The 27361-nt window shown below is 40.4% G+C and overlaps 2 protein-coding genes across 4 annotated transcripts; one reads left to right on the forward strand and one right to left on the reverse strand.

The window, feature by feature from the left end:
* Positions 1-6021: 6021 nt before the first annotated feature.
* Positions 6022-19093, forward strand: edaradd (EDAR-associated death domain). Of its 3 annotated transcripts, none has more exons than XM_063874117.1 (6): positions 6022-6229; positions 13561-13619; positions 14023-14065; positions 14864-14946; positions 17306-17354; positions 18313-19093. In XM_063874117.1, the coding sequence occupies exons 1-6, from the start codon at positions 6196-6198 to the stop codon at positions 18699-18701; spliced, it is 657 nt and encodes a 218-aa protein (XP_063730187.1). In that variant the 5' UTR covers positions 6022-6195; the 3' UTR covers positions 18702-19093. The 3 variants fall into 3 exon arrangements, with proteins under 3 accessions (XP_063730187.1, XP_063730188.1, XP_063730189.1); XM_063874118.1 differs by having other exon boundaries at positions 14873-14946; XM_063874119.1 differs by having other exon boundaries at positions 14876-14946.
* Positions 19094-19960: 867 nt separating this feature from the next.
* si:ch211-125o16.4 (neuroblast differentiation-associated protein AHNAK) lies at positions 19961-26724 on the reverse strand. Its single transcript, XM_063875225.1, has 5 exons — positions 26588-26724; positions 24687-24778; positions 24417-24534; positions 24116-24291; positions 19961-23847 (listed from the first exon to the last, which is right to left on the reverse strand). The coding sequence occupies exons 2-5, from the start codon at positions 24690-24692 to the stop codon at positions 20353-20355; spliced, it is 3795 nt and encodes a 1264-aa protein (XP_063731295.1). The 5' UTR covers positions 24693-24778; positions 26588-26724; the 3' UTR covers positions 19961-20352.
* Positions 26725-27361: the final 637 nt, after the last annotated feature.

Here is a 27361-nt window from a genome sequence, read left to right on the forward strand (position 1 = left end):
GTCCAAAGTCTTAACATATTCAATGTGCTATATAATTAAATTCTATAAAGCAAAGATATCAACATGGAATATAATGTGTAGGGTTTTGCTTTCGAAATAATGCAAACAAATAATGAATTGTCTTCCAATGAAATGGTCGATTAATGTAGCAATTCTAGCTGCTCAAAAAACATCTTCTTTTAAAGTACTACTGTTGGAAATAGGAAGCTGTGGTACAAAAATACAGAAGATGTAATCATGTAGAACCCTCTTTTATACACACCTGCAGTGATTGATTGTAGTTAATAAGCTGTGCTACTGCATCAATCAACATTCTGAAATTAAATAAATTAAATAATAATAGTTAAATAAATAATGGTCTCCAAATTACTGAAGACATGCAGTACAGTCAGGCCATGCCTATCCGGATTTTTTCAGGGCCACTAGTGATGTATGCTGATAGAGGTATCACAGAGAAATACCTAAAATAGACAAAAGCAAAATAATAAAACCACCAGCCTCAATGACTACCGCCCAGTGGCACTCACTTCCATCCTCATGTTGTGAGAGGTTAGTCAAAACATTAATCACATCTTGGTGATCTCTGGACCCTCTGCAGTTTGCCTACAGAGCAAACAGGTTCACAGACAACGCCATCTCCCTCACCCTCCACACTGCCCTCTCCCACCTGGACCAGAGGAACACATATGTGAGAATGCTGTTCATCGATTACAGTTCAACTTTCAACACCATTGTGCACTCCAAGCTCGTCATCAAGCTCAGGGACCTTGGGCTCAACAACGGCTTCTGTGATTGGATCCTGAACTTCTTGACGGGAATACCCCAGGCAGTGCAGGTGGAAAACATTACATCCTCCACCCTGATCCTCAACACCGGAGCCCCTCAAGGCTGCGTGCTCAGCCTCCTCCTCTATTCCCTGTTCACATACGACTGCGTCGCCACACACAGCAACAACACCGTTGTGAAGTTTGCTTACGACACGACCTTCATCGGCCTGATCTCCGACAGCGACGAGACGGAGTACAGAGAGGAGGTTGAAACTCTGACATCTTGTTGCCAGGATAACAAACTCAATTTCAATGTCAGCAAAACCAAGGAGCTGATTGTGGATTACAGGAAGCAGCAGAGAGGAACACGCCCCCATCGCCATCAATGGGACTACTGTCGAGAGAGTCAGCAGCTTCAGGTTCCTCTGTGTCCACATCACTGAGGACCTGACATGGACTCTTCACACAAACACCATCACCAAAACAGCTCCACAGCGGCTCTTCATCCTCCACAGGCTGCAGAGGTTCAACATGGACTCCAGGATACTCTGCAACTTCTACAGGTGCACCACAGAGAGCATCCTGACCTCTACATGTGCACCACAGAGAGCATCCTGACCTTCTACAGGTGCACCATAGAGAGCATCCTGACCTCTACAGGTGCACCATAGAGAGCATCCTGACCTCTACAGGTGCACCATAGAGAGCATCCTGACCCTCTACAGGTGCACCATAGAGAGCATCCTGACCTTCTACAGGTGCACCATAGAGAGCATCCTGACCTCTACAGGTGCACCATAGAGAGCATCCTGACCTTCTACAGGTGCACCATAGAGAGCATCCTGACCCTCTACAGGTGCACCATAGAGAGCATCCTGACCTTCTACAGGTGCACCATAGAGAGCATCCTGACCCTCTACAGGTGCACCATAAAGAGCATCCTGACCTCTACAGGTGCACCATAGAGAGCATCCTGACCTTCTACAGGTGCACCACAGAGAGCATCCTGACCTCTACAGGTGCACCATAGAGAGCATCCTGACCTCTACAGGTGCACCATAGAGAGCATACTGACCGCTACAGGTGCACCATAGAGAGCATCCTGACCTTCTACAGGTGCACCATAGAGAGCATCCTGACCCTCTACAGGTGCACCATAGAGAGCATCCTGACCTTCTACAGGTGCACCATAGAGAGCATCCTGACCCTCTACAGGTGCACCATAAAGAGCATCCTGACCCTCTACAGGTGCACCATAGAGAGCATCCTGACCTTCTACAGGTGCACCACAGAGAGCATCCTGACCTCTACAGGTGCACCATAGAGAGCATCCTGACCTCTACAGGTGCACCATAGAGAGCATACTGACCGCTACAGGTGCACCATAGAGAGCATCCTGACCTTCTACAGGTGCACCATAGAGAGCATCCTGACCCTCTACAGGTGCACCATAGAGAGCATCCTGACCCTCTACAGGTGCACCATAGAGAGCATCCTGACCTTCTACAGGTGCAGGTCCAGCAACTGTTTTGTCTGCAGCATCAGGTCCAAAGCCACAGACTCAGAGACAGTTTCACTCAACAGACAATAAGACTGTTAAACACCTGAGCTCTGTAAAGTGCCTCCATAAGCGTTCATACAATTTATATATCCAAATAGTTATTACTGTAATAAACAGTTTTTTATTTCATCTGACTATACACTATCATGTATATGGACTTCTTCTTGCCCTATTTTTATTTTATTTTATTTTTGAATTAGTTTTATTATCTTATGTCTTATGTAATATGTTGCATTGTTGGAGGAGCTCGGCACTTAAGATTTTCATTGCCTTTCCTACACTGTAGCTACTGTGCATACAGAATCTTGAATTTTGAATCTTGAAAATGTAGTCAGGCTGCAAACTGACCACACTGCGCTTATAGTCCTATCATGTGCTTCACATGTGTGCTAATCCTGTCAGGCTTAGTGAGCTCGGCCACTGAGATAAGGTCTTGGCCTGGAGGCCTGCTGCAGCGGGCCAACACACGATCCCTGTAATGTTAATCAACTGTTATTATAAAATATACAGTATCAGCATTTCAAGACTTATATATAATCATGAGCCAAATAATGCCAGAATGGAAAGCCTTCTAGTTAGTTTATAATTTTTCAAATTTTAAGTGAAACAACTAGAACGTAATGAAGTAGCTGCAGGATGACGGTAGTAAATACTATTATTTACTAGTATATAAGTATATATTGCACAATGTTAAATACATTATTGTTGTGACAGGTGGTAGTGCAAAAATATGTTTATAAATAGTATATATATTGCACAACAGAGGTGTAATGTGTGTTGCTGTGTGTGTGGTCTACCAGGGGTCATGGGGGTCTGACTACTGCAGCAAGGAAGTGGCTGCAGGTTCAGCAGCCTGTCCCAGAAGGAGCTTCACTGTGTGGACAGGGTGTCCTGGAGGGTGGGGGGGACATGTTGCCCCACAATGATGACGCCTTTGCCAACATTCTCCTGTCCCCTACCTATTCCACAGTGTCCAGAGGACTCCCAAGGACAGGGCTGGCATTCTTCAGCAGTCAGTTCAGTCCCTTCCTGTCAGCAACTGGATTTTGTTCTGCCCCAGAAGTCATAAAAGGTCTGTAGCCCTGCACTCCAAAAGACCTCAGTCTCCTCAGCAGATACAGTCTGCTCATAGCCCTAATCCTGACCCCACCTTCAGCTCCTTGGACCTCCCTCTGTGAGCTGGAGGTGGTTCCTCTGGCACCAGAGGGTGAACCTCTGAGTCAGTTCTCTGAACTCCCCGTCAGAGATGCGGCCGACGATAGCAGAGTAATCCGAGGAACTTCTGCAGGTGACAGTTAGCCATGTTGTGGGAGAAGTCTGCAGATAGAGGGTGAAAAGAAACAGTGCCAGAACTCTTTCCTGGGGGGCTCCTTACTACAAACAATCTTGGGTCCTCACATACTGTGGACGGTTGGGGAGGTAGTCCAGGATCCAGATAGTGAAGTGGTGATCCACCCCAGAGTGCTGCAGATTGTCTCCAAGAAGCAGGGGCAGCATGGTGTTGGAGGCACACGAAGCTAGCCCAGGACCAGCCTCTCAAGGGTCTTCATCAGTTGTGTAAGTGTGGGAGATCACAAGGCCATGCCCTGTCAGTGGGGACAATGGGGGATGTGACGGGGGGGAATGGGACATATTTAATTCTTACATTTGTGTTGTATTCACAGGTAGGCCTACTTACATTTGTGACTCAGTGAAACAAGAATGATTCATTTCTACTTTTATATGATATGGAACTTTATATTTTATAGAGACAATAAGTATGTGGACTATAGTACTTAAACATCTGAAACGTAGTGAGAGTTCTTGCTATTGGACTGAATGGGTTAAAGCTGCACTAAAAGCAGTCTTGTAAGTACATTTACTCACGTACTGAACTTAAGTACAATTTTGAGTTACTAATTCCATTTTTTGCTACTTTAAACTCCAACCCCACTACAGTTCAGAGGTAAATTGTGTACTTTTACTCCACTACTTTTATTTAATCCCTTAAGTTACTTTTCAGATTTTGATTAATGATTTAAAATATAATCAACCCTTAAATCAAACTTTAGTTCCACATGGAGTAAATTCACAAGCAGAGATGTAAGAAGTACTCAGATCTTGTACTTGAGTAAAAATAGAAGTACCACAGTGTAGGAATACTCTGTTGCAGTAAAAGTCCTGCATTCAAAATGTAACTCGAGAAAAAGTACAAAAGTGTTCTCATCAAAATGTACTTAAAGTAGTGACAGTAAAAGTAGTCATTGTGCAGATTGGTCCATTTCAGAATAATATACAGTACTGTGCAAAAACTTTAGGCAGGTGTGGAAAAATGCTGTAAATTAAGAATGCTCTCAGAAATGGAACTGTTAATAGTTTATTTTCATCATTTAACAAAATGCAGTGAATGAACATTTAAATGAAATCAATATTTGGTGTGACCACAGTTTGCCTTCAAAACAGCATCAGCTCTTCTAGGTACACTTGCACACAGCTTTTGAAGGTACTGCCAGTTCTGAGCTAATGGCACTGCTGGACATCTTCCAGTTTTGAAGGGAAATAAGCTTGATGTGTTTTTCATCTGCTGCACTGCGTCTATGATCTTCAACATTGCCTGATTCTCTGTGCTTCTTCAAAAAAGCTTGAACAGCACGTCTTGAAACCCCAGTCTGCTTTGAATTCTTTGTCTGGGGTCACCTTGCTGATGGAGTATAACTATGTGCTGTGCTCAGTCTTGCCATGGTGTATGACCTGTGACATGAAACTGTCTTCCACAACCTCACCTTGGTAGCAGAGTTTGGCTGTTCCTCACCCAGTTTTAAGCCTCTTACAAAGCTGTTTCTGCTTTCAGTTAATGATATTTAAGGGTAGTTACACCAGATATTGATATGTTTTAGATTTGTATTTTCTTTATGCTCACTTATCATTTTGTAAATTGATAAGAATAAACAATTATCATTTTTGCTTTTGGAAGCATTCTTAATTTACAGCCTTTTTTCACTACTGCCTTAAGCTTTTGCACAGGACATGATGTATATAATATGTTTTGATTATAATGATTGATCATTAAAGTGTTCTCAGAGCTGGTAAAGGTGCAGCTAGTTTTAATGGCTTTGTATACTGCAGGGTAGCTGCTGAATTTACTCCAGGTGAACTAAAGGATGATTTAAGAGCTGATTATATTTCACATCATTAATCCAACCTGTAAAGTAGCTTTACTTTAAAATGGAATAAAAGTACACCATTTACCTCTGAATTGTGAACTAGAAGTACAAAGTAGCATAACATAGAAATACTCAAGTAAAGTTCGAATATCTCGAAATTGTACTTAAGTACAGAACTTGACGTAAACGTATTTAGTTACTTCCCATCTCTGTTCACAAGCTACCCTGCAGTATACAGATTATAACCAAAACGTATCATATATATTATTCTGAAATGGATCTGCACAATGACTACTTTTACTGTCGGTACTTTTAATAGATTTTGATGCTACTTTCTACTTTTACTTGAGTAACATTTTGATTGCAGGACTTTTCAGAATATTCCTACACTCTGGTACTTCTACTCAAGTACAATATCTGGGAACCACCTCTGACTAAAAGCTGCAAGTAGCTCTACAGGGGTTTTATATTGAAAAGTAATCAGCTATTCACGACTTTCGAAAGGGATTTTTTATTTTATTTCCGAGTGGGTTTTGAATGCAGCACGGCTCCTGTCGTCTCCCTCTCGGTGCAGAGGTGTTCAGTGGTCGCTGCCGCCACTGGCTGCTGGCGCTTCAACCCTTAGTGAAGGACTACTGTCTGATTCTTCTCTGGGCTCCTTTATACAAACTTTATTTTCTATCCTGATACATTCCACTTCATAGGGGACTTCACAGAATCAACAATGAGCAGTTTGAGGACGTATAAGGAACCATTTGGTGAGTAAATACTGAAGTTTCTTCATATAAAGCCTCCATTAGGTAGAGCACGGTGCGTTACAGTGTTAACGGGTTTTTTCAAAATCTCTAAAAGATATATATATATTTTTATATCATTAGTTGAGGTTGCAACAATAACAGGAAGGACCTCCTAAATTAATATTATCATACCTTATTATTTGTTGTTGTACTAACACACATACTCATCATCAGCATAACAGCATAATGGATATATTTAGAACATTTAATTCGTCATGTTTGCACCGTTTGTTAAGGGGAAAACAGCAAGTCTTTCCTGGTCATCTGTCTGCAACCACAACCGAGAAGGTTTCCACAATATAAAAACCCCCTCACTTTAGTAATGGAAACACTGTACACTTACTTACAAACCAACTTTCTCAGTTGTCTTAAGAGGTTAAAAGTGAGAACTCTACTTCTAAAATCTAAAAATAGTCACGATATTAAATATGTAATATAAAATATAGAATACACATGCAGATTTTTTTGGTTCTCATAATTTCATCATAGAATGTGTATCCTCCTTAGCTCGTTAAAACCCCCCACATTCTGCGAGATATTACAGACCAACTGACCTGTGTCCACACAGGTAGCTACAAACCCATAGCCAAACACATCATTAGTTTTAAAAGCTTTCTACAGCATCAGCAAGTGATTTATAACCTTAATTAAGACAATAGTTATGATGATGCAACATGCATTAATGATGAATTATTGTACCCAACGTTAACAGGAGAAACTCTCATTTCCCACTCTCCATTGGCCTGTTGCTGATGCATTAGGGTCCGTAGTAAACTGACAGCAGCGTAAGAAGCTTCTCGTACTTTGTGAGTGTATTCCACTCTCACCATCATGTAAAGGTCAGAAGTGTAGTGTGACTGTCCAACATGCTGCCTCACATCGTGCATACGTGTATACAGTACATGGATGTGCCTACGCATGACTTTACCATTTCCTCAAGTTCAACCAACTTTGTTTTCCTGCCTGTAGGTACCTAATCCACATTCACAGGCTGTGTTTGAATAAAGACCACTGCGGGTTAATGTCTGTCTGTAATCTGATACAAGTACACACTATAGTTCCCTTCATGTGTGTGGAATTAGGGCTGTTGCAATGTTTAAAATGGAGATACAATGTGTTATTTTTGTTATGTAAAGGAATTTCACCAATGAGAAGGTTACATATTATTACCAGAAAACAAACATTGAGAAAAGTGGAATATGGTATAGTATACGTGGTTACCGAACACTATTGAAGGACCGAAATACAGCTAACACAATATAAAAGTAGGATATATTTATATTTAGTGTGCAAGTAGTGATCAAAAAGTGGTTAGGTGTTAGTCACCTAATATCAGTGGATTGTTTTCACCCTATCATATCACAGCTGAGCTTTGTCTACCTGAGCCACAGCAGCAAATGTGGGCTACCAGTGAGCCAATCAGATGTCATGTCTCAACCTCCGTACCTGACCTTTCCAGTGCAGTGGCTGGAAACTGTTGAACTTCTCTTTAGCTTTGTGCTTCAGGTCGGGGTGGTTTGACCAGTATTGATTCTTATGGGCTGATACTCATAGAGATCATTTTAAACTTGATGTATTCGCTGACAGAAGTCTTTCTTTTAGGCTTTAGGGTTTTTTAGAAAGGTCTGTGGATGATCGGGGACACAGGTTTGGCTTTTGATCTCTGTACAGGCATGATAATCCCAAACCTTCAAACTCTTCACTGCACTGAAAAAATTAAACATTGACTTTAATTAAATGTATGATGTAAACAGATTTCACATAACTGTATTAGGTTAGTTGAAAGCTATAATATTGAGTTTGAAAACAAACATATTAAGTTAAACTTTCAACTAACCTAATACAGTTATGTGAAATGTCATACATTTAATTAAAGTCAACTTCAGTGCAGGAAGCCGTGCACAGTGAATACACGTAGCAATTATTTGTGAAGAAATCATTTTAGCGTGTAGTTCCCCCAAACTGTCATGTTTATATTTTTCCTTACAACTCTATTTGTTTCCCTCTGTTTCCCATCTTTATGCTAAGCTAACCAGCAGGCAATTAACCCACAGAGTTAAGATTGATATCAGACTTCTGATATAGTTTCGGTAAGAAAGTGAGTAAGCGTATTTCCCCTAAGGCTGAGTTACCCACTGCTTTTATTCTGTCCTACATACTGTATATTAGTTTTTATGAGGCTGTAAGGTGTGCAGTAAATCTTTGCAGAAAATGTCTTATGCCTCTCATCAGTAAGGAACATCCAGTTATGGGAGGTGATGTGTAATTAAATAGCTAAAAGAAACATTATTATACCAGGCTAATCCTTAGCAGGTCCGGTAAACAAACACAGGGAAAGAGACACACTTAGCACCCATTTTCAACAAGGTGTGTGTGTAGCTGCTTTCAGTCTAGACTTCACTGAGGCCTGGCTCAGGTATTGGCATGCCATTTAGTCAAGCAAGCAGCCCACTGTAGGCTGCTTAGACTCTGTGCTGCACTTCATAGGAAACATGGGTGGTCAAAACGGAGTGAAGCTGGGTTCACCTGTGTGGAATTATGGCCCATAGCGATGTATTATGATGTGGTTTGTATTTCATCTCTTGAACTTGCTGCGACATGCCCCTGCATTCCCAGAGAGAGAAACAATGCTGATCCGGGCTCCACTCACACCTGATAATTGTACCAGGCTGAAAGTCCTCATGCTTAATGTACTAAACTTTGAGAGGATACCACCCACGGGGGCAACAGGTAGTTATCTACTGGAAGGCTTGCAATTCAGAGCATATTAACCTCGAAATAAGCTACATAACTGCATAATTTCCCTCAGAATATGATTAGGTTTGAGGAGCTTTTTCTAACCTTCCTGCTCTCAGTCAGCGACATCTTTCCTTAACCTTCCAATTTCATTTTGTGGTAATGCACAAGCTTGAAACATTGTTGAACACTTTTAAGTAAGTGATTAGAAGGACTTTCAGATGCTTTTCTACTACAAGTAGTTCACAAAGTCAAATTTCTAGCTCGACGTGGCTATAAGAAGCTTGAACCGTAGGTACTACAATCCATTAAACCTTAAAGTCAGTTAAGAAAAGAAAACTATTGTTTATCATTTTAAAATCCAAAATGCCCCAAACGTAATATTTCCGGCTAATAGTTGAACATGTAATAAAGTGAACTTCTTTAAGTATGTTTGTGCTGTTGTTAAAACAAGACACTGAAGACATCACACAACTGTAAATAACTGATCAGGTAATTGACTTACAGATACATTATTAGCAATAATTAAATGTATTTGCGAGTAGCAGCCCTAAAGTGTTTATCTGTGCTTCTATATGTACCGATAACTATAATACGTGTTCTGTCCTGTTTCACTTTTTATATCAAGATTCAAATTCAAAGGTTTTCATTTCATATCTAAGCTACAGTGTAGAAATGAAAAGGACAGTCTTAAGTCCTGAGCTCCTCCAACAATGCAACATAGTTATATAAGACATAAAACAATACAATAAAATAAATAGTGCAAGCAGAAGTCTATATACACGTAAATATAATATGATATATAGAATGTAAGATGAAATTAAATACTGTGTTTTACTGTGAAAACTATGTAGATAAATACATTTTTTGAAACACAACAACTGCTATCCCATAGGATGGATTAATCACAGCAGTATTGAAGGCTGTGCTGCTGTCCACACTTACATGAAGAAGGGATCATTATTCATATTTAAGCCAGTTCTAAGTTTACTAGAGCAGTGTGACTTTCATCAGAACGTGGTGAGCAATAATCTATTTGTACTAAATGTGTATAAAATGGAAATTTGACTTCCTCAAATGTCTCTGTTACTAAGCCCAACAGTGAGGTATTTCTATTAATGTGCAACACAAAAATAAGAGGGAGGTTTTAATGGAGGCTCAAGAAGGATGACACAAAATGGAAAAGGAATTCAAGTGTATGAGGTCTGCAGTCAGCCATGAATAATTAACTACAGTGTAATACTTACCATAGCAATAGAGCAGCTGGAGCATCATATCATCATTTCCTCGTGTGGGCTGGTCTGCAGGAGTGTGGGGACGGGGATTTACCTTCATTTCCCTGTAATGAAGCTCACAGACTGACACCTCCTGTGCTTCTTGTTGAGGAACCTTTAATTCCATGAAGAAGAAATGAACTGTCGTCACATAGAGAGGTTGTTACTGACAGACAGGAAACGGTGCACTTTTGCTCTGTGTGTGTGTGTGTGTGTGTGTGTGTGTGTGTGTGTGTGTGTGTGTGTGTGTGTGTGTGTGTGTGTGTGTGTGTGTGTGTGTGTGTGTGTGTGTGTGTGTGTTTGTGTGTTTGTGTGTTTGTGTGAGACAGGATTGTTATGATGCACATGTTCCTCAATAGAAAGTTCAGTGTCTGTGTCATGACGAGGGCCTGTGCATGTGGGAGTGACAGATGATGCATTCAATGGTCATAAAAGTTGTGGCGATTTTCATCTTTTTACTATATTTAGTTAAAATGCTATTCAAAATTTCAACCTTTGCACAGGTCTTCTCTTTCACCAGAAAACACTATGTTAAGTCACTTCCTGTGAATGTGGTTTCCTTTCGTTGAAGCTAAGCACTGCAATAGTAAGTAAAGAAGACTAAAATAATCATTTGACCTGATATGGGAATTCTGCATTGCATGTCTCAAACACAGATATTTGTTTGCTCTTTGAAAATCACAGCCATTATAAAAAGAAAGTGCAGAACCTTATTATTCAGGCGGATTTATATTCTAAATCCAGTCATAAATCATCAGCAATGTTTGTTCTGTGCATTGCAGTGGAATTAATGAATAATCTGAACACAAATCCAATCCAATCAAAACAGTCAGAAGAAATCAAAACGTTTCTCCTATTAATGGTCAAAAAGTCACGAGTGGAAGTTCTACATCTGTCAGAGGATATTTGAAAGTGTTAACGTAACGCCAATATTCTCGGTGGGCTTTGGCTCCCCTTCAGTTGTTAGGGAACACAGTGATTGGCTGGGGGGCGTTCATGAACACTATCTCTGTTTCCATCCAGACTGGTAGAGAGTTCTCCTTATGTATAACAATCTACCAAATGGCTCGTATCAGAATCATCTGTTCCGCTGAGATGTCGAACTGTATTCAAAACTCTTCCCGCCTTTCAGTGATTGACAGATGATTCATCCAATGATCTGCAAAGTATCTTAAAGGCTTCTCGGATGGATCTGTGTAACAAACCATTTGTCTGTCAGGCTTGGTGTGTGTGTGTGTGTGTGTGTGTGTGTGTGTGTGTGTGTGTGTGTGTGTGTGTGTGTGTGTGTGTGTGTGTGTGTGTGTGTGTGTGTGTGTGTGTGTGTGTGTGTGTGTGTGTGAGTGTGGGTGGGTGGGGGTTGGCAAGAATTGAGCATTTGAGCTCTATGGCACAGAGGAATCCCATAAGGCTTTACACACATATATTCGCAGTAGTTTGGGTCTTCTGGTTCTGTGTACGTGTTTTTATGAGCGAGTTTAATTCATCTGAGAAGTAATTTACCATACTTTAGCAACATACTTCTAGATATTACATTAAAATACCTTCCTGTGTTTGGTGTTCTGGTGGTGTTTTATAATGTCGTCATAAATATAAATGACTGATATCCGTATTGAAACAGTTTCAGTACTCTTATTCCTCAGCATAGATTCACAGCTGCTCTCTCTATCACTCTTTATTTTTTGATAATAAACAACGTTATGCTTTCAAGTACCCTCATATTGGACATTGTATTCAATAGTGACTCTCTCCACTAATACGTGATTACCATGTATTACTATATATCAAGTCAGGCTGACCTGAGGCTGATCCTCACTGTGTCACGGGTGAAAGTATGGACCAAACGCAGAATAAACACAAAAGGGACAGCTAGATGAACAAAGGGGGGGTTTATTAAATTAAAAGTTGATTCAAAAATACAAAAACTGAAGGAGCAGGCGAGGTAGGGCAAAAGAAAAACTAACAAATGGGAGAGGAAACAACAACTGGCAGGACACATCGACGAAAAACCCAAAATAATAATAATACACTTTATTTATATAGCACCTTTCTTAAAGTCAAAGTGCTTTACAGAGTATGACCAAAAATGACAATAAAAAGTGTGGAACATAATTAAAAACAAGGTATAAAGAAACAGCAAGAGTTACATCACAGTGATACTACTACACATTTCAATTGCCCCAAATTAAAAAGATAGATCTTTAATTTACTTTTAAAAAGGCCGATGGAGGTCACTGTTCTAAGATCTGATGGGAGGCTGTTCCACAGTTTGGGGCCATAAAATGAGAGACAGTCACTTACATATGCTACGTATGTCAAGCCTTGTAAGCTATTAAGTAAATAAATTCTGAAAGACACCGGTAACAAGCAGCACAAGGGAAGACTGGACTAAATCCACACAAGGGTAATCACAAGACAACACACAGCTGGGGAGGGGGTGTGAAACACAGGGGCAACAGGTGAACACAATCAGACAGGAAGGAAACTAAAGACACAAAGGTGATACATTTCAAAATAAAACAGTAAACTCTAAACACAATACTAAGACCATAATGTGTGTGTGTGAGACCTACATACATGAGTGCTCTCTAAGGGACAGACCCCTGGAAGCTGTGTGGAGGAAACAGCCTCCTCACACCTGATCACTTAATCCTTATTCTAGCTTCCTATGCGAAATACACTTTCATCGTCATAGAGGGTAACCCAAGAAAGGCCAGACGACTTCTTTATTTGTAGCCCTTTGGATACAAAGGCTTCACAGTGACGTAGACCGGTGAAGGCCCACATTGCCCTGTTCAGGTATTTGTGGAGCTGAAAAGCTGCCTTTGTGCTGCCCTCCCAACTCATCCGTGAACGTGCTTGTTAGAAATATTCCTTTTCACTGCGGAGGGGATTCGATTCAAGACTTCTCCGTGTTGGTTCTGAACAATATTCTATTGTTTCACTAAAAGCTGTTTTGCTTCGATCAGGGATGAAGTGCAGGGTAAACACATGAAGTCACTTTTTATTTGGTATGACTCGTCTGGATGCAAATATATAAAGCGTATCATCTTCAGCCCTTCTGAATGACAGTTTACCTCCTTTTAATGATAGTGATATATCTTTGCCATCTATTTTTACTTCCTGCATTAACATGTCCAATCTTGGTCCGACTCACACACCACTCGCTGGCTGTAGGATGTGGCTTTCTGAGCTTCAGTTGACGGTTTGCTGATGTGTAGGAAGTGGATAGCATGAGTAGAGGTGACGTCATATATTAAAGCATGTTTCTCTTTTCTGTTACAGACAGAAGCAGCTCTGAACCTGTGGAGGACATAGACACCACCAGCTTCGTGGCAGAGTTTGTAAGCAGCTTTATTTCTATCTCCACTTGTGTTTGTTTAACTGGCTCATTGTCTTGACTTGTCTTCCATTCAGTTTGCTTTGCGTTGATTTCTCATTGTTCTGCCTCAGAATGCAGAGTCTTACGGTAATCTGCTTACAAATGTACCATAACTGAACACACTGCACTGTGATCGCTCGCCGCCCGAGGGCTCACAGAAGAACAGGTTGCAGCAGGCTGTTTCCTCTGTCTGCACACAAGAGAGTCCTTTTCTTCCTCAGAAACATTTTGAATGTTGCCTCAGTCCAAACAGACTGAAAGAAAAGCTCCCCAGAGAAGGATTAACTGAGACGACTACGTTCTAGCTTTTGAGGTTTCTCTCTTTCTTTCTAATATGATGTTGTCTGCTCTTGTCTCTCCCACAGTCCCTGGAGGCCAATTATCCAGTGCAGGTGACTGATCCTAATGGTAAATAAGTCAAATACAATGGTCCATTTAGCATATATGGACATAGTATTTATATAAACTGTAACTTCAGAAATGAAAGGCAGATTCACCATGACAAAGAAATGAAGGCATTGCAAAGGATGGATGGAATGACCTGTGCTTCAGCAGCTCACGAGATACATTTTTAATACTGTATTTCCACTTACTCCATCAGTTCATCCATCCCTCTGTTAGTTTCAGCTGTGTTTTTGCATTCAATGTGAAGTTGAAGATCCAAAATTGAAGTAATTGCAAATAAAATAGAAAATGTAAACTTAGAATAAGGACTAAAACTGGATGTGTGACACTAGCACTTGACATGGAGGCAGTGTTTAATTAGCATCCAAAGCTAACTGGAATATGAACAAAAACCTGTTGAACTAAAAACATGATCAATTAAGGTAAGCTTTGACCAGGCCATGAAACCGTGTGAATATACGATACATTTAACTGTCTTCTGTTGTATGTAAAATACTGATGACGTATATTTGCCAGTGATGATATGTTTTTAAGCCGGGGTCTTCTGTCTGTCAGACTATTCTCAGGGAAGCCTTTGAGGGAATTTCTTTAAATTTGGCAGGAACGACCACGTGGACTACAAGATTAACTGATTAGATATTGGAGGTCAAAGGTTAAATCCATTTGCCTATAATGTTTAATAAGACAGTTTCATTAAAGTGTCAGGATTAGAGGATGAAGCAATGATGTTTTGGACATGGATGTAAACAGCAACTTGGTATACTGTGGTAATTGTAGTTTATCCGAATACACTGACGTCAGTGTCTCCAGCAGATGCTGTGACCCTCCATCTGACCTCCATGACCTCTGGATACCTGAGCCCTTCCTCAGACAGAATAAGACAGGTCAGTATGAACACCTGTAATGCACCCCCAACCTGTCAGTGGACCATATTGATCGTCATCTTTCACAGAACTTAATTTAAAAAAAAGAAAAGTAATAGAGGTCAGAATAATACTACATAAGTTTCATAGAAAGCTTTCAGTTTCTTTCTTGGTTTCACCCACTCAGGCACTCCAATCTTTCCTCCTCTCCCTCTTTCTCACACATGTAATAATGTCAATGTATTCAAATCGCATGGGCGGTTCTAGGGGGGGGGGGGGGGGTGCAACGCAGAGCTTGGACCAGCCTGTGGCCCCCCCTTAGGAATAATAAATATATGATAATGCAATTCATATAAAAGTACTGTGCTGTAATCTGGGCCAAAGTTAACAGGGATTTATAATGTAATAAATAAGTAAGTTACTAAAACAAATCCCAACACATTTTTGGCTGCGTAATGTATGTGTTACCCCAGACTTATTTGAATGTTCTCTATCTTGGGCCAAATCATAACCAAGTCGTTGACACAAACTCTGTTACTAAATCAAACACCAATAATATTTATTTTAGGTTTTTTTTACTAAACGAAATTTTTAAAAATCTCCTTCTTCCTGCATTAAATGTGCCCCTCTCATAAAATGATTGGCCCCATCACGGCCCCCCCAGTAAAAGTAGTCTAGAACCATCACTGCCAAATCGGCCAAGCCATCTGAAACTATTGTCCACATAGGCTATGAAGCCATTAATGCTAATGAACGCAACATGTTGGCATAACAACTTATGCTAACACCCAGCAGTTTCTATGTGCTGGGGATCTATACTATACATTTCTAACATCAAACTTTGGGGTACTCAATATTTCCAGGCTCACTGGCAACTAGACTACAAGGTTAGCAGGGGGAGCAGAGAAGAGCATTGGTTCATTCCAGTCTTTCCAATCAGAAGCAGGGAAATGAAGGACCCCCCAGGCGAGTGTCCTGATTCTGTGTGTGGGGCCTTGATGTACTCCAGTGTGCAATATGTGTTTTGTTGAGACATGTTTAACCGGCAGTAGCAGATGAAAACGCATCAGGTCCACAGTGTGAGGCTCCCAACATTCACCTGCAATGTTGGGTCGGATTTGGCACACAAGCTGTTGTTGTAAATATAACTACCAAACAGTTAGAGTAGGACCAAAATAGATGGTGACCGGAATGAAAATCAAGGAGAAATATCATGAGTTGATCATTGAACCCACAAATTCCTACAATGTGTTCTGAACCAGTAACTCTCAATACAACATGCAATCATATATTATCAGTTTAAACAATTTCACACAGAATATTATTATCATTCTCCATCTTTCAGAATCACAGCCAAATGGTGGGTGGATATGTAATGAGAAAAACTGAGTACAGCAAAGATCTTCATCCTGTCAGACCGTGTTTAGGGAGAAAATGTGTCACAGTTTATGCAAGCTCAGTTTTTTGTGTAAAATCTGTATATAAGAGCTTTAGAAACATCATCGTCCATACTTTGGAAAATTGTCTTTGGCTTCACTTGCTTTGTTATGAAATAAACATTACAAAATAGTGAGAAACTGTGAAAAACATGAGTTGAATCATGTGTAATATAATACAGTTCAGTTCCATCTATTTCTTTGACAGTCAGTCTGTTTGTTTGCCAAGACTCTGAACAACTCCAGCTGAACGGTGTTGTGTTACTATGACAACAAGGAACCATGAGTTTTCATGTCCGTAGCTGTGGCAGAACTTCATATTAAAGGTCTCTTATTATACTATATGTTAACAATATATTGTAGGGCAATATCTATACAAAACATGTCTGAAGTGTTTTGCTCAAAATACCAAACAGATCCCCCATTGTAGCATGCCTCATACCCCTCTATTTCAGCCCTGTTCCTGAAGTGCTGATTATGTGACTGTAGCTTTAAATTTGCCAGGAGTTCAATGTAAAGCCAGCCCACATTTCGGTTATTACATCATAACCGAAGCAAATCTGGATCAGCTCGTTTGTACCCCCACTTTTAGAGATGTGGGTAAGGAGGAAAAGAGAGAGGGTTGTATTTTCTGACACTTTGTGAGTCTCCTTACACACCGGGGACACATACTTATGTAGAAAAGACATCAAAAAGTGCATTTTGCATAATATAAGAAAGTGTTAAATGCTGTGATTTTCCTCCTGTCTCTGTGTGTTTTAAAACATAAACAAAGCATTATCATCATTTACCATCCAATAACTGATCAGTGACAGTGAAGAGAGAGAGATGGTGACGGGTTACATTGTTCTCATTTTGCCGGCCTGTTTGAAGTTGAGGTTATACAGCTGTCTTCACACTGGATGTGATGTCACTAAAAGGGATTATTTGTCTTTGTGTTGCAGCCAGTTCAAGATGTCAAAGAATGCACCTGCCCAACATCTACTTCCCCAGGTATACGCAATCATACAATGAAAGGAGAAACATGACTAAATTCATTCATTTTTGGTAGATCCATAAAGTTTTTCTCCCAAAGACGGACTTCCACAGTTGTTATCTGCTTGAAATAAAACTTCAAATCAAAATATACTTAAAGTAGCGACAGTAGAAGTAGTCATTGTTTGATTGGTCCATTTCAGAATAATATCTCTGATATGTTTTATAATGATTGATCATTAAAGTGTTCTCAGAGCTGGTAAAGGTGCAGCTAGTTTGAATGGCTCTGTATACTGCAGGGTAGCTGCTGAATTTAAAGTCTGATTTAAGGGCTGATTATATTTACCATCATTAATCCAGATCTGTAAAGTAACTGAAGGTATTAAATACATGTAGTGGAGTAAAAGTACACCATTAACCTCTGAACTGTAGTGGGGGAGAAGTAGAAAGTATCAACAAGTTGAAATACTCAAGTAAAGTAAGTCTTTCAAAATTGTACATAAGTACAGTACTTGAGTAAATGTACTTACTTTACACCCCTGCCAAATAATAACATCATTACTCAGGAAATAGCAGTGGGGCAAAAGATATCCACTTATTGCTGAAGGCTTTGGGTATTAAGTTGTAGGATATTAAATATTTATATATATAATCACAACATCAACCAAATCATCAGTCATGCATAGTCCAGAATAATATTAACTTAATAAGTAAATCAGGCCCACTGTTACCCACCGTTTACTGCTGCCATTTGCCAAATTTGAAACATTGCCTCTGGATAGGATGGTGTTGCTATGGCTGCTATGGAGACAGGTTAGGGTATGCCCCTTAGAATCTTCAAGTGACTGAGTCTCAGCAAATGAATAAATGAAATAAGATATTAATTAGACTTCAGTTGACATATTTATTACAGTTTGAGTTATTCGCAATGTAAACACTCTCTAACTCAATTTTCCTTGTCCATCTCTGAGCTTAGACTTCCCCAAAGAGCTGCAGTTACTGCACGGGCCATGTGAAAAGTGCTGCTGCCCCGCACCTCCTCCCAAAATAAGTGACCTCATGAACGACAAAGACCTCCTGGATTTACTGCGGCTCAAGCTGGATCCAAACCACTGCACCATCAAAAACTGGAAGAACTTTGCTAGTCGCTGGGGGATGAGCTATGATGAACTGACCCTGCTGGAGCACCGGACCCAGGGCTCCCTGTCCCATAGCCCGACCCAGGAGTTCCTGTTGCGATACAACCAGAAGACTGTCACTGAGCTCACCGAACTCTGCCGCATGTACCAGCGCATCGACGTGCTGCGACTGCTGCAGAGCTGGATAGAGAAGGACTGGCCGTCACGCTGGCAACAGACTCATTAGCCAGTGTGACTCTGGGTATTTTTACTCCGCTACAGTTGTACTTGTTAGGGATTTCCTCTTCTTTATAATCTTTCTTATCATTAGCAACTTTAGCAAGTCCTCTTAAGAGAAGGATAAAACAAATGACCAACACTGTTAACTGCCTGTGGAGGATGTCAGCTGCGATGAGTTATCTCTGGATCTCACAGACAGTTTAGCACAAGACTAACTACTGATCACAGTTTGACTTTTTAAACGTGTTTTGCTGTGCTAGCAGCATGGCTCTAAGAAAAATATACATTTTGTATGACGGCCAATCCGTCTGTTGTTTGGTGATCCCCGATTTCTTTCTTTAGCGATATCATCATGTCGATTTTGTCCATACTTTGATTAAAATTCTTGTTGAACTTACATTCCCATCATAATCACAGTTATTGTGCTTTTGTACTAATAAGCAAAAGTTAGCATGCTAGCAAACCAATTTCAGATGGTGGACACAAATAAATAAATAAACTAAATATTATCTCTGCTAAACAGATAGCATGTTAGCATAGTCATCACATGCATGTTAGCATGCTTAAGTTAGCATTTAGCTCAAAGCCTGTTGTGCCTAAGTTCAGCCACAAAGAGCCACAAGCGTGGCTAAAAACTCTTACTGGTGTGAGTCTGACTGTATGTGTCCAAATAGACACAGAAGGAATGGCAGAGTATTTATTTTGTATAAAAATGTTGTTCTTTGGAAATAACACTCCATGTTAGCAGGATATGTCACAACCTTTGAGAAATAATCACACAGGCTCTTTTACTGTTATTCTATTGGTGGAATGGAGCTATGTGAACAATTTCAGTACACTTGAGAAGTTGTATTATTCGCAACAATAATTATTACTTCATAAAAATCGTCTTAATTTGGTCTAACCAAACGAAATGTTCTAAAAAATCTAAATTGTAAAGTGTGTAAACTAAAACAACAGTTCAAACTGTTCATGCTAACATCGATGGCATTTGTCATTCAGTTTGTTCTTTTTTTAAGAAACAACTTATTTCTAATTTTACTTTTTTGTCAGTATGAAATAAAACTATCAAACTCTTTAAAACTTCTATTCATTATTAAAGGATAACTAAGTAGCAACATAAAGATCAAAGGCAAATGGTAAATACATTAAGTTACACCAAGCTTCAAAGTAGGAATTATATTTGTTGTCTTCTTATCCCAAAAGTGGGTTCCTGGAATGAACTGTGCAGTGAGGTTTTAATTATAGTGAAAAATTGGAACAGTGTTCTTGTTTATTTATATTGAGTTTTTTTATTAGACAAACAAATAACAAATACATTCACTCACAATTATATTATCATGTAAAGATTTAAACGTAAAGTAATGCACTTTAAAAACAGCTCAATGTGACCACGTGCAATACAGAGGCATTCATGTAATAAGTAAGATACTTCAAAATCAACAATCTTTAGGAAAAAAAGTTTATATAAATAACAGGAATATACACATAGTTAATAAACACAAGTTTCTTGACTAGGCTACATAAAGTTATTACACAATAAGGATAATGTAGCTTGCATTATCTGTGGTCAATTATAGGCAAATATTTGGTTTAGTTACATGTATTTACAAAGTTTTTGGACTGTAGCTGTTCTTACGTAGATAGCCTAGCAGGAATCATTCACTTTCTGACTGCTTGTTGAGGCAGAGCATGTTGGAGAGGCTCAATGACAATTTGTCATTTTCATCTGATGTGGAAATCTCAGGGGCTACTAGGCCCAGTACAGACTCTGGCTTTTCTACTTTGAAAGTACCTCCTCTCATCAAAGAGGAATCTGCTTCTGTTGAGGCACTGACATCCAGACTTGGGGCAGCGAGGTTCAGATCGATATCAGATTTCGCGTCGGTCGGTGAGATGCTAGCTGGTGATGTTCTCTTATTTGCCATTCTTAGTCTCTCCATAATGTCAACCTTTCCTCCAGCTTTTGATGTTGCATTTACTATTGGCAAGCGGATCCCTTTGCTGACTACATAATCCTTTGCCTCGGTATCAAGTTTTGATAAGTTTAAGGTATCGCCAATTCCTCCAATACCATCAATGCTGCTCCGGGGCAGTCTATGGGTTTTGAATACAGGCATCTCCATCTCTGCATTAAGCACATCACTCTCAGAGTCAGTTTCCTCTTCATCTGTATTTGAACCAGACTTTAATCCCCATTTAAAGGGCCATCTAAGCTTACTCTTTGGAGATTCTTTAACTTCAGCTGTGGCATCCAGTTCAGGTGTGTTGAAGCCTGTCTTCACTTCAGGACCTGAGACATTTGCATTAGGTAAATCGATGCCTCCTTTAACAGTGGGAGCTTTGACGTTCACATCAGGTGAGATTTCAAAATCTGCACTGGTGTTAACATCTGCTGATTTTATTTTAGACCCTGAAAAGTTAAACAATTCGGACAACTTGAGCTTTTCAAGATTGGCATCTACATTTGGAGCTTCAGGTCCCTTGATATCCACCACAGGAGTGTCAATGTTGACTTTCGGTGCCTCGATTCCAGCCTCCACTGAAGGTTGAATACCTCTTACCTTAGGACTTGAAAGACCAACATTTGGCAGGTTAAAATGAGGCATATTAAATTCACCCACATGGGAATCAAAACCTATACCTGGTGTTTTTAACTGTGCATCAGGTACTTTGATGTCTGCTTTGGGCAGGTTGAGGTCCACATTTGGCAAACCTGTGTCTATGTTTGGTGCTGAGAGTTTTCCATCAATGTTTGGTGAAGACAGGCTGATATCTGGTGCATTCAGGTTCAGGTCAGGTACAGAGAAGTCTGCCTTTGGTAGAGCCATGCTTGGTCCCTTTACATCAGTTCTGGGCAGGTTAAGATTCACCTGGGGAGCTTTAACATCTGGGGTAGATAGATTGACGTCTGGTACGCCGATAGTGGTCTGTGGGCCTGAAAGGTCAATGCCTGTCTTGAGTGAAGTATCCACATCTAGATCTGGAGTACTGAGGTTTCCTTTTATAGAGGGTGCAGAAAGATTCAGGTTAGGTGCGTTGGCATCAAGGTTAAGATCAGGTCCTTTTACCCTCGGCCCTGATAAACCAAACTTAGGTAAATCTATTTTGGGGAACTTGATTTTTCCAGCAGAGGCATCAAGCTCTGGAGCTTGAAGGTCTACAGCAGGACCTTTCAGATTAGCTTTTGGTAAATTAATGTCAAAATCTGGTGAGTCAAGCCCTCCCTCAATTTTTGGAGCTGAAAAATCTGGTGCAGTCAGATTCATCTCAGGTGTCTTGAGGTCAACATCTGGTACCTCAATTTCACCCTTGGGACCCTTCAGTGTGCCAAATGTGGGTTTCTTGAAGTTAAACCATTTCATTTTTCCAGAAGGACCTTCAACATCTGGACCATCAATGTCTAACTTGGGGACTTCCAGGTCAGCATCTGGTAAAGTTAGATTTGGGGCATTTATTTCACCATCAATCTTTGGGGATGTGAGATTCAAATCAGGGGCTGAAACATCTGCATCTAGACCATTAACCTTAGGACCTGCGAGTGACCACTTTGGCTTTTTAAGAGTAGGCCATTTCACCTTCCCAGATGGAGCATCAATGTCTACATTTGGTGCTTTAACATCAACACCAGCATTGGGTAAATTCAGATCAACATCAGGCATATCAAGGGATGCCTGAGGAGAAATACTCAGGTCAGGTGCTTTAACATTAGCATCAAGGTCAACATCTGGGCCTTTCACCTTTGGAAGCAGGAACTTGGGCTTTCTGAGTGTGGGAAATTTGAATCTGCCATGAGGGGAATCAAGGTCAGCACCTGGTGCTGTAACATCAACATCAGCTCTGGGCAAATTCAGATCACCATCAATTTTTGGAACAGAGAGATCAACATCTGGGGTGCTTAGATCTGCATTCAGGTCAGCCTTGGGGCCATGAAGTTTGGGTTTCTTCCATTTCAAATGAGGCCAGTTAACATGATGGTCTTTAGCCTCCATGGCAAAATTGGGGGACTGCAAATCTACATTGGGGCCATTAATGTCAGCGCGTGGAAGATTCAGCTCAGCATTTGGTACGTTAATGTCACCATCAATCTTTGGGGTCGACACATTCAAATCTGGTGTGTTTAGGTCCATGTCTGCTTTTGGTCCTTTAAATTTGGGCATCTTCCATTTCTGGTGAGGCCATTGGACTTTACTGGAATTCAGATCGAGGCTTCCAACTTCAGCCTTTGGCAAATTGATATCAACATCTGGGCCATTTATCTCACCGTCCAAGTTTGGAAGGGAGGCATTAAGATTTGGTGTGTTCAGGTTCGGATCTAAGTCCAGATCAGCCTTCGGGCCATTAAGTTTAGGTAACTTCCATTTCGAATGAGGCCAGTGGGTTTGAACAGATGGGGCATCAATGTCAAGATTTGGGCTTTCAACATCTAAAGCAGGGAGTTTTAGATCTGCATCGATCTTCGGTGTGTTGAGGCTTACATCAGGTGCAGACAGATCGGCATTTAAGTCAGCATCTGGTCCTTTAACTTTGGGACCTTTCCATTTAAAATGGGGCCACTTGATTTTGGGTGCCTCAAAATCAGCATTTGGGGTTTCTAGGTTTACAGCAGGGCCATTGAGATTCATTTTCGGCCCATTCAGATCCAAACCTGGACTATTAAGATCTAATCTCGGGGCTGATAGATTGAGGTCTGGTGTCTCTACATTTGCAGAAGGGAGGTTTACATCTCCAGAAACATCCATTTTTGCTTTAGGCGTTTTGAGTTGAGGCAGATTGAAGTGTGGCATCGTGAATTTTGGTGGTTTGTACTTCTGGTTGCCTGTCTTGATTCCTGGTTTCCCAATGTCCAGTGAGGCACTGGGGGTGTTGAGCTTTGGAGCCGAGACACTGACATCAGATGCTTTGAGGGTGCCATCAAGTTCTCCATTTACATCTGGTCCAGACATTCCAAAAGAGGGCATTCTGAACTTGGCCCCAGCATCAGCTGAAGGCTCATTTAGACTCAAACCGGGAAGACCTCCATTGATAGTAGCACCACCTATTTCACCCCCCAACCCGTTTGAACCATTTAGCTTTCCCATCAGTTCATTAACGGAAGCAGCTGGTGCCTTAGATGATGCATCCAGTGACAGATCTTCTTTTAGGCTTAGCATCTGTTGGTGATGGGGTGAAAAACAAACAAGGTGGACATCAATTAAAGCAGCTCATGTGTCAGTTATCAGTTATTTGAACAATCTGTCGACTACCTGCTGTTACTATGAATTGTAAAAATGTGGAGAGAAAAGCAGCTGTTTGAATTTTAGGTCCCAGTGTGAATAACTAACATCAGTAGAGAATGACTTTGACTACCTAACCCAATCTCACATCTAGAGGAAGTTGTTTGTTTTTCATCAGGGTGTGACCAACCCTTGTGACATGTACCTTTGAAGGGTCATCAAGATCTAATCCTAAGGAGCCAAGGCCAGCGCTGGCGTTCAGCTGCTTCTTTGTCAGAACCTTCATGTTGTCATCATATGGCTCGAGGGCCTTCAGGACATTTAGCACTTCATCTTTGTTGAGGTGGTCCAGGTGTATAGTGGCTGCTACAATCTCATCCCCTGGAACAGGTAGATACAACTCATCAAAACCATCAAGTGTCTGTCTTTTCCTTTAGTCTTTTGTTTGCAGATACTGGTTGAGTTTCCAAAACTGCGGTAAGAACATATACTTGTTTTTCTCTTACCTGCCCGTAGGCCACTCTTTGCAGCTCTGTCATCTGTGATTCCTGTAATGACAACTCCTTGCTTAGAGTTGTCTAGGATGAGGCTTTCTGAGAATCTTCTACTGCTGCTGTCCTCACTCTGTTCAAAAGTGGTTTACAGTACACAAAATAAGACAGGTTTACAATATTTCTGTCACAGTCCGTTTTCAAAATTGAACACATCGTTAAAGTCAATTTGTCATAAAGAGATACAATATCAAGCAGCTTTATATTATGATTTTACAAACTTACCATCATTCTTCAGGTGTATTTACATACACATATCATCGAATGTATACCAAAGCACAAGAAACGATTGGATCTCCAAACCGGACAAAAGTTACCTGTAAAACAAAACAAAAAAACACAATTGCAGTTATTGTTCAGTGTTAATATAACTTCACTCAGTAATGTAACCTTGCTATGTACTTTATGGAAGATAAAGGGAAGAATTTCAGGATTCAAACACATTTCTTCCAACTGCGAAACATAATGGAACCAAAAGTGCATTTATTTCTTATTTGAATAAATGTACAACCAGCAACATGGTTTTCATGCATCTGTAAAGTATCTAGTATACAATTAGTAAAACATGGGAGAGGAATATGGAAGTAAATGTGTGCAAGTGATGGATTAATGTATTTGTTCTGTTAAAACTGATTTAGGTTTGAAGTAGTAATTCTTAAAAAGCAGGTACTTTGTATGTGTCAACATGCAGATTAGGTTCAAACTTACACAGATCCATATATTTGGAGTTTTTAACCAATTTACATATTCAGTTTGCTTTGATTAATGGCTTGTTTTCATGTTACCCACAATATACCTGTACAACAACCGTAAATCTCTGACCAGCACCATCGAAGGTCACATTACATTTAGCCTGTGCTCAGAGTTCTTCACCTGTCTTTACCATCTCCTTCATTTTCTAGCTGACTGACAGAAACAACAACACCCACACACCACTTCACCTCGCACTTCAGGAATCCGAAGCGTTTGCCAGGTTTGTTCTGGGAATGTAAACCAGTTGGTTTGGATGCAAACTGACTGACACCACATCGCTCAGCTCAAATGCACCGCCCTCCCCATCCAATAACACTATTACTAGTAAATAGTAAAGGGCGGTGGTGGCAAAGTGATTAGGGCTGAGCAAGGCACCGTTCCTATTCTGCTCCCCGGGCGCTGTACATATGGCAGCCCACTGCTCCTAACACTAGGATGGGTCAATGGAGAATTCTCAAATTCCCCACGGGGGATTAATAAAAGTACATCTTTCAAATCGTCTACACACATCAATGCCGATCCAGCCGTACCAATGTTCTTATACATCAACAACCTCGCTTTGTGCAATGAGAGACCACATTTAACGTAATAAGCAACTTGATGCCAGCTATGCATTTTTAAGAATATACAAATCATGGGACTGGTGTTATCTTATCACCACTTTTTAGAATCATCTTGATTTCAGAGAACGAAAATAAATACATACTAACAACATGAATGCACAATTCCCCTCTGTGCATACTTCCCAAACCAGAAATATGCAGTTAAACAACAGAGTGTGGTCACCAGGTGTATCCTCTTAAAGAGGGTGGCAACATTAACATTAATTCCAACCACACTGACTCACAGCAGGGTGTGAGTGGCACTGACAGCAGGGTGTGAGTGGCACTGACAGCAGCACTCGTGATTTTTTATTCTTGAGGTACTGACTATTCTGAATCTACAGTTTTAGCATTTTGTTTTCAATCCTCACTTAATGTTGCTAGAAACAGCAACACATTTCCAGAGACCTTCGATGTTCAACTCGGGCATGACATTTCAAAGTGCAATTTTAAAACACCAACTTGTGTTTTTTTCAAACTAATTAAAAAGTTAATTGTGGAAATGATAACAAGACGATATGAAATTATTTTTGAAACCCAATATGTATCCTTGCACCAAATCTCAGTTCAAGTCATTTTCAACAACACTCTAGTCCCTAGATCAGCATCACATGCATGAAAGGAATACTCATTATGTACAAGCTTTCTGTACTTTAATTTCAAAAGCCAATAACTACATATTTTCTAAGTGTATCAATTGTCCAAATCAAATGATCATCTGGTCTAACATGAACAAAAAGAGGCCACAGCCGACGCGTTAGATGGACTCACCGTGTGCTGCTGCCTCAGAAAGCCGGGGCGCGATGTGTCCTGCTCGGTGTATCACTGCTGCTCTGTCAGGCGAGATGGGATGGCTCAGCCTGTTAAATGCCATCAGCCAGCAGAACAGGTTAGGTTGCATCAGTACCGCCTCTGTGAGTCCCCCCTTTTCCCCTTACAACACACACACACACTCCCACACATGCACACACACACACACGCCTCAAATTCAAACTATGTCACAGAGAGTGTGTCGCAGTCCTTCTGGCAGCCGAAACCTGACTAGAGAACTCAAAGGAGAACCACACCACTCCTTCCTAACAGGACTAACCAGGTTTACAAAGACAAACACATAGCAACCCTGACACACACTTACACTTCACTCACAGACTTCATCTGACATCTGACTTTAATGTTTCAAACATATTAAATACATTTTTGCTGTTATAATGATGCCTCATTTTTGTGAGATTTGAGGTTATTTTGACATTTCTTAAGTTTTCGTGTCCTGAGAGTGGCCTTAGAGAGAAAAATATTGCATATTGAGGACATGGTTCATGCACACAAATTAGATCTCATAAGCAAAATATTGTAATTGTCCTCACTCCTAATTTAACTGACTCACCCAACATTTTGATTTATTCTTGGATACAAATGAAATGGTGAAATAATATTGGCCCCTGACTAAGGTCCTTTTGCTTTAGCCTGCGGATGAGTTATCAAGACATGATGACAAGTCTGCTTCGCAAAGGTTATTGTTCATTGAGAGGCCATGAAAAAGCTGAT

This window comes from Eleginops maclovinus, chromosome 22, assembly GCF_036324505.1.
Source record: "Eleginops maclovinus isolate JMC-PN-2008 ecotype Puerto Natales chromosome 22, JC_Emac_rtc_rv5, whole genome shotgun sequence".
NCBI lineage: Eukaryota > Metazoa > Chordata > Actinopteri > Perciformes > Eleginopidae > Eleginops > Eleginops maclovinus.

Bases quoted from the DNA above. Each gene is read 5' to 3' on its own strand.
- si:ch211-125o16.4 (XM_063875225.1), bottom strand. The intron at 24,292-24,416 runs GTAAGAGAAAAA...TACCTGTTCCAG, and splicing joins AAAGAGTGGCCTACGGGCAG to GGGATGAGATTGTAGCAGCC. The intron at 23,848-24,115 runs GTACATGTCACA...CATCACCAACAG, and splicing joins ATCTTGATGACCCTTCAAAG to ATGCTAAGCCTAAAAGAAGA.
- edaradd (XM_063874117.1), top strand. From the start codon at position 6,196: ATGAGCAGTTTGAGGACGTATAAGGAACCATTTG. The intron at 6,230-13,560 runs GTGAGTAAATAC...TTTCTGTTACAG, and splicing joins GACGTATAAGGAACCATTTG to ACAGAAGCAGCTCTGAACCT. The intron at 14,066-14,863 runs GTAAATAAGTCA...CACTGACGTCAG, and splicing joins GCAGGTGACTGATCCTAATG to TGTCTCCAGCAGATGCTGTG.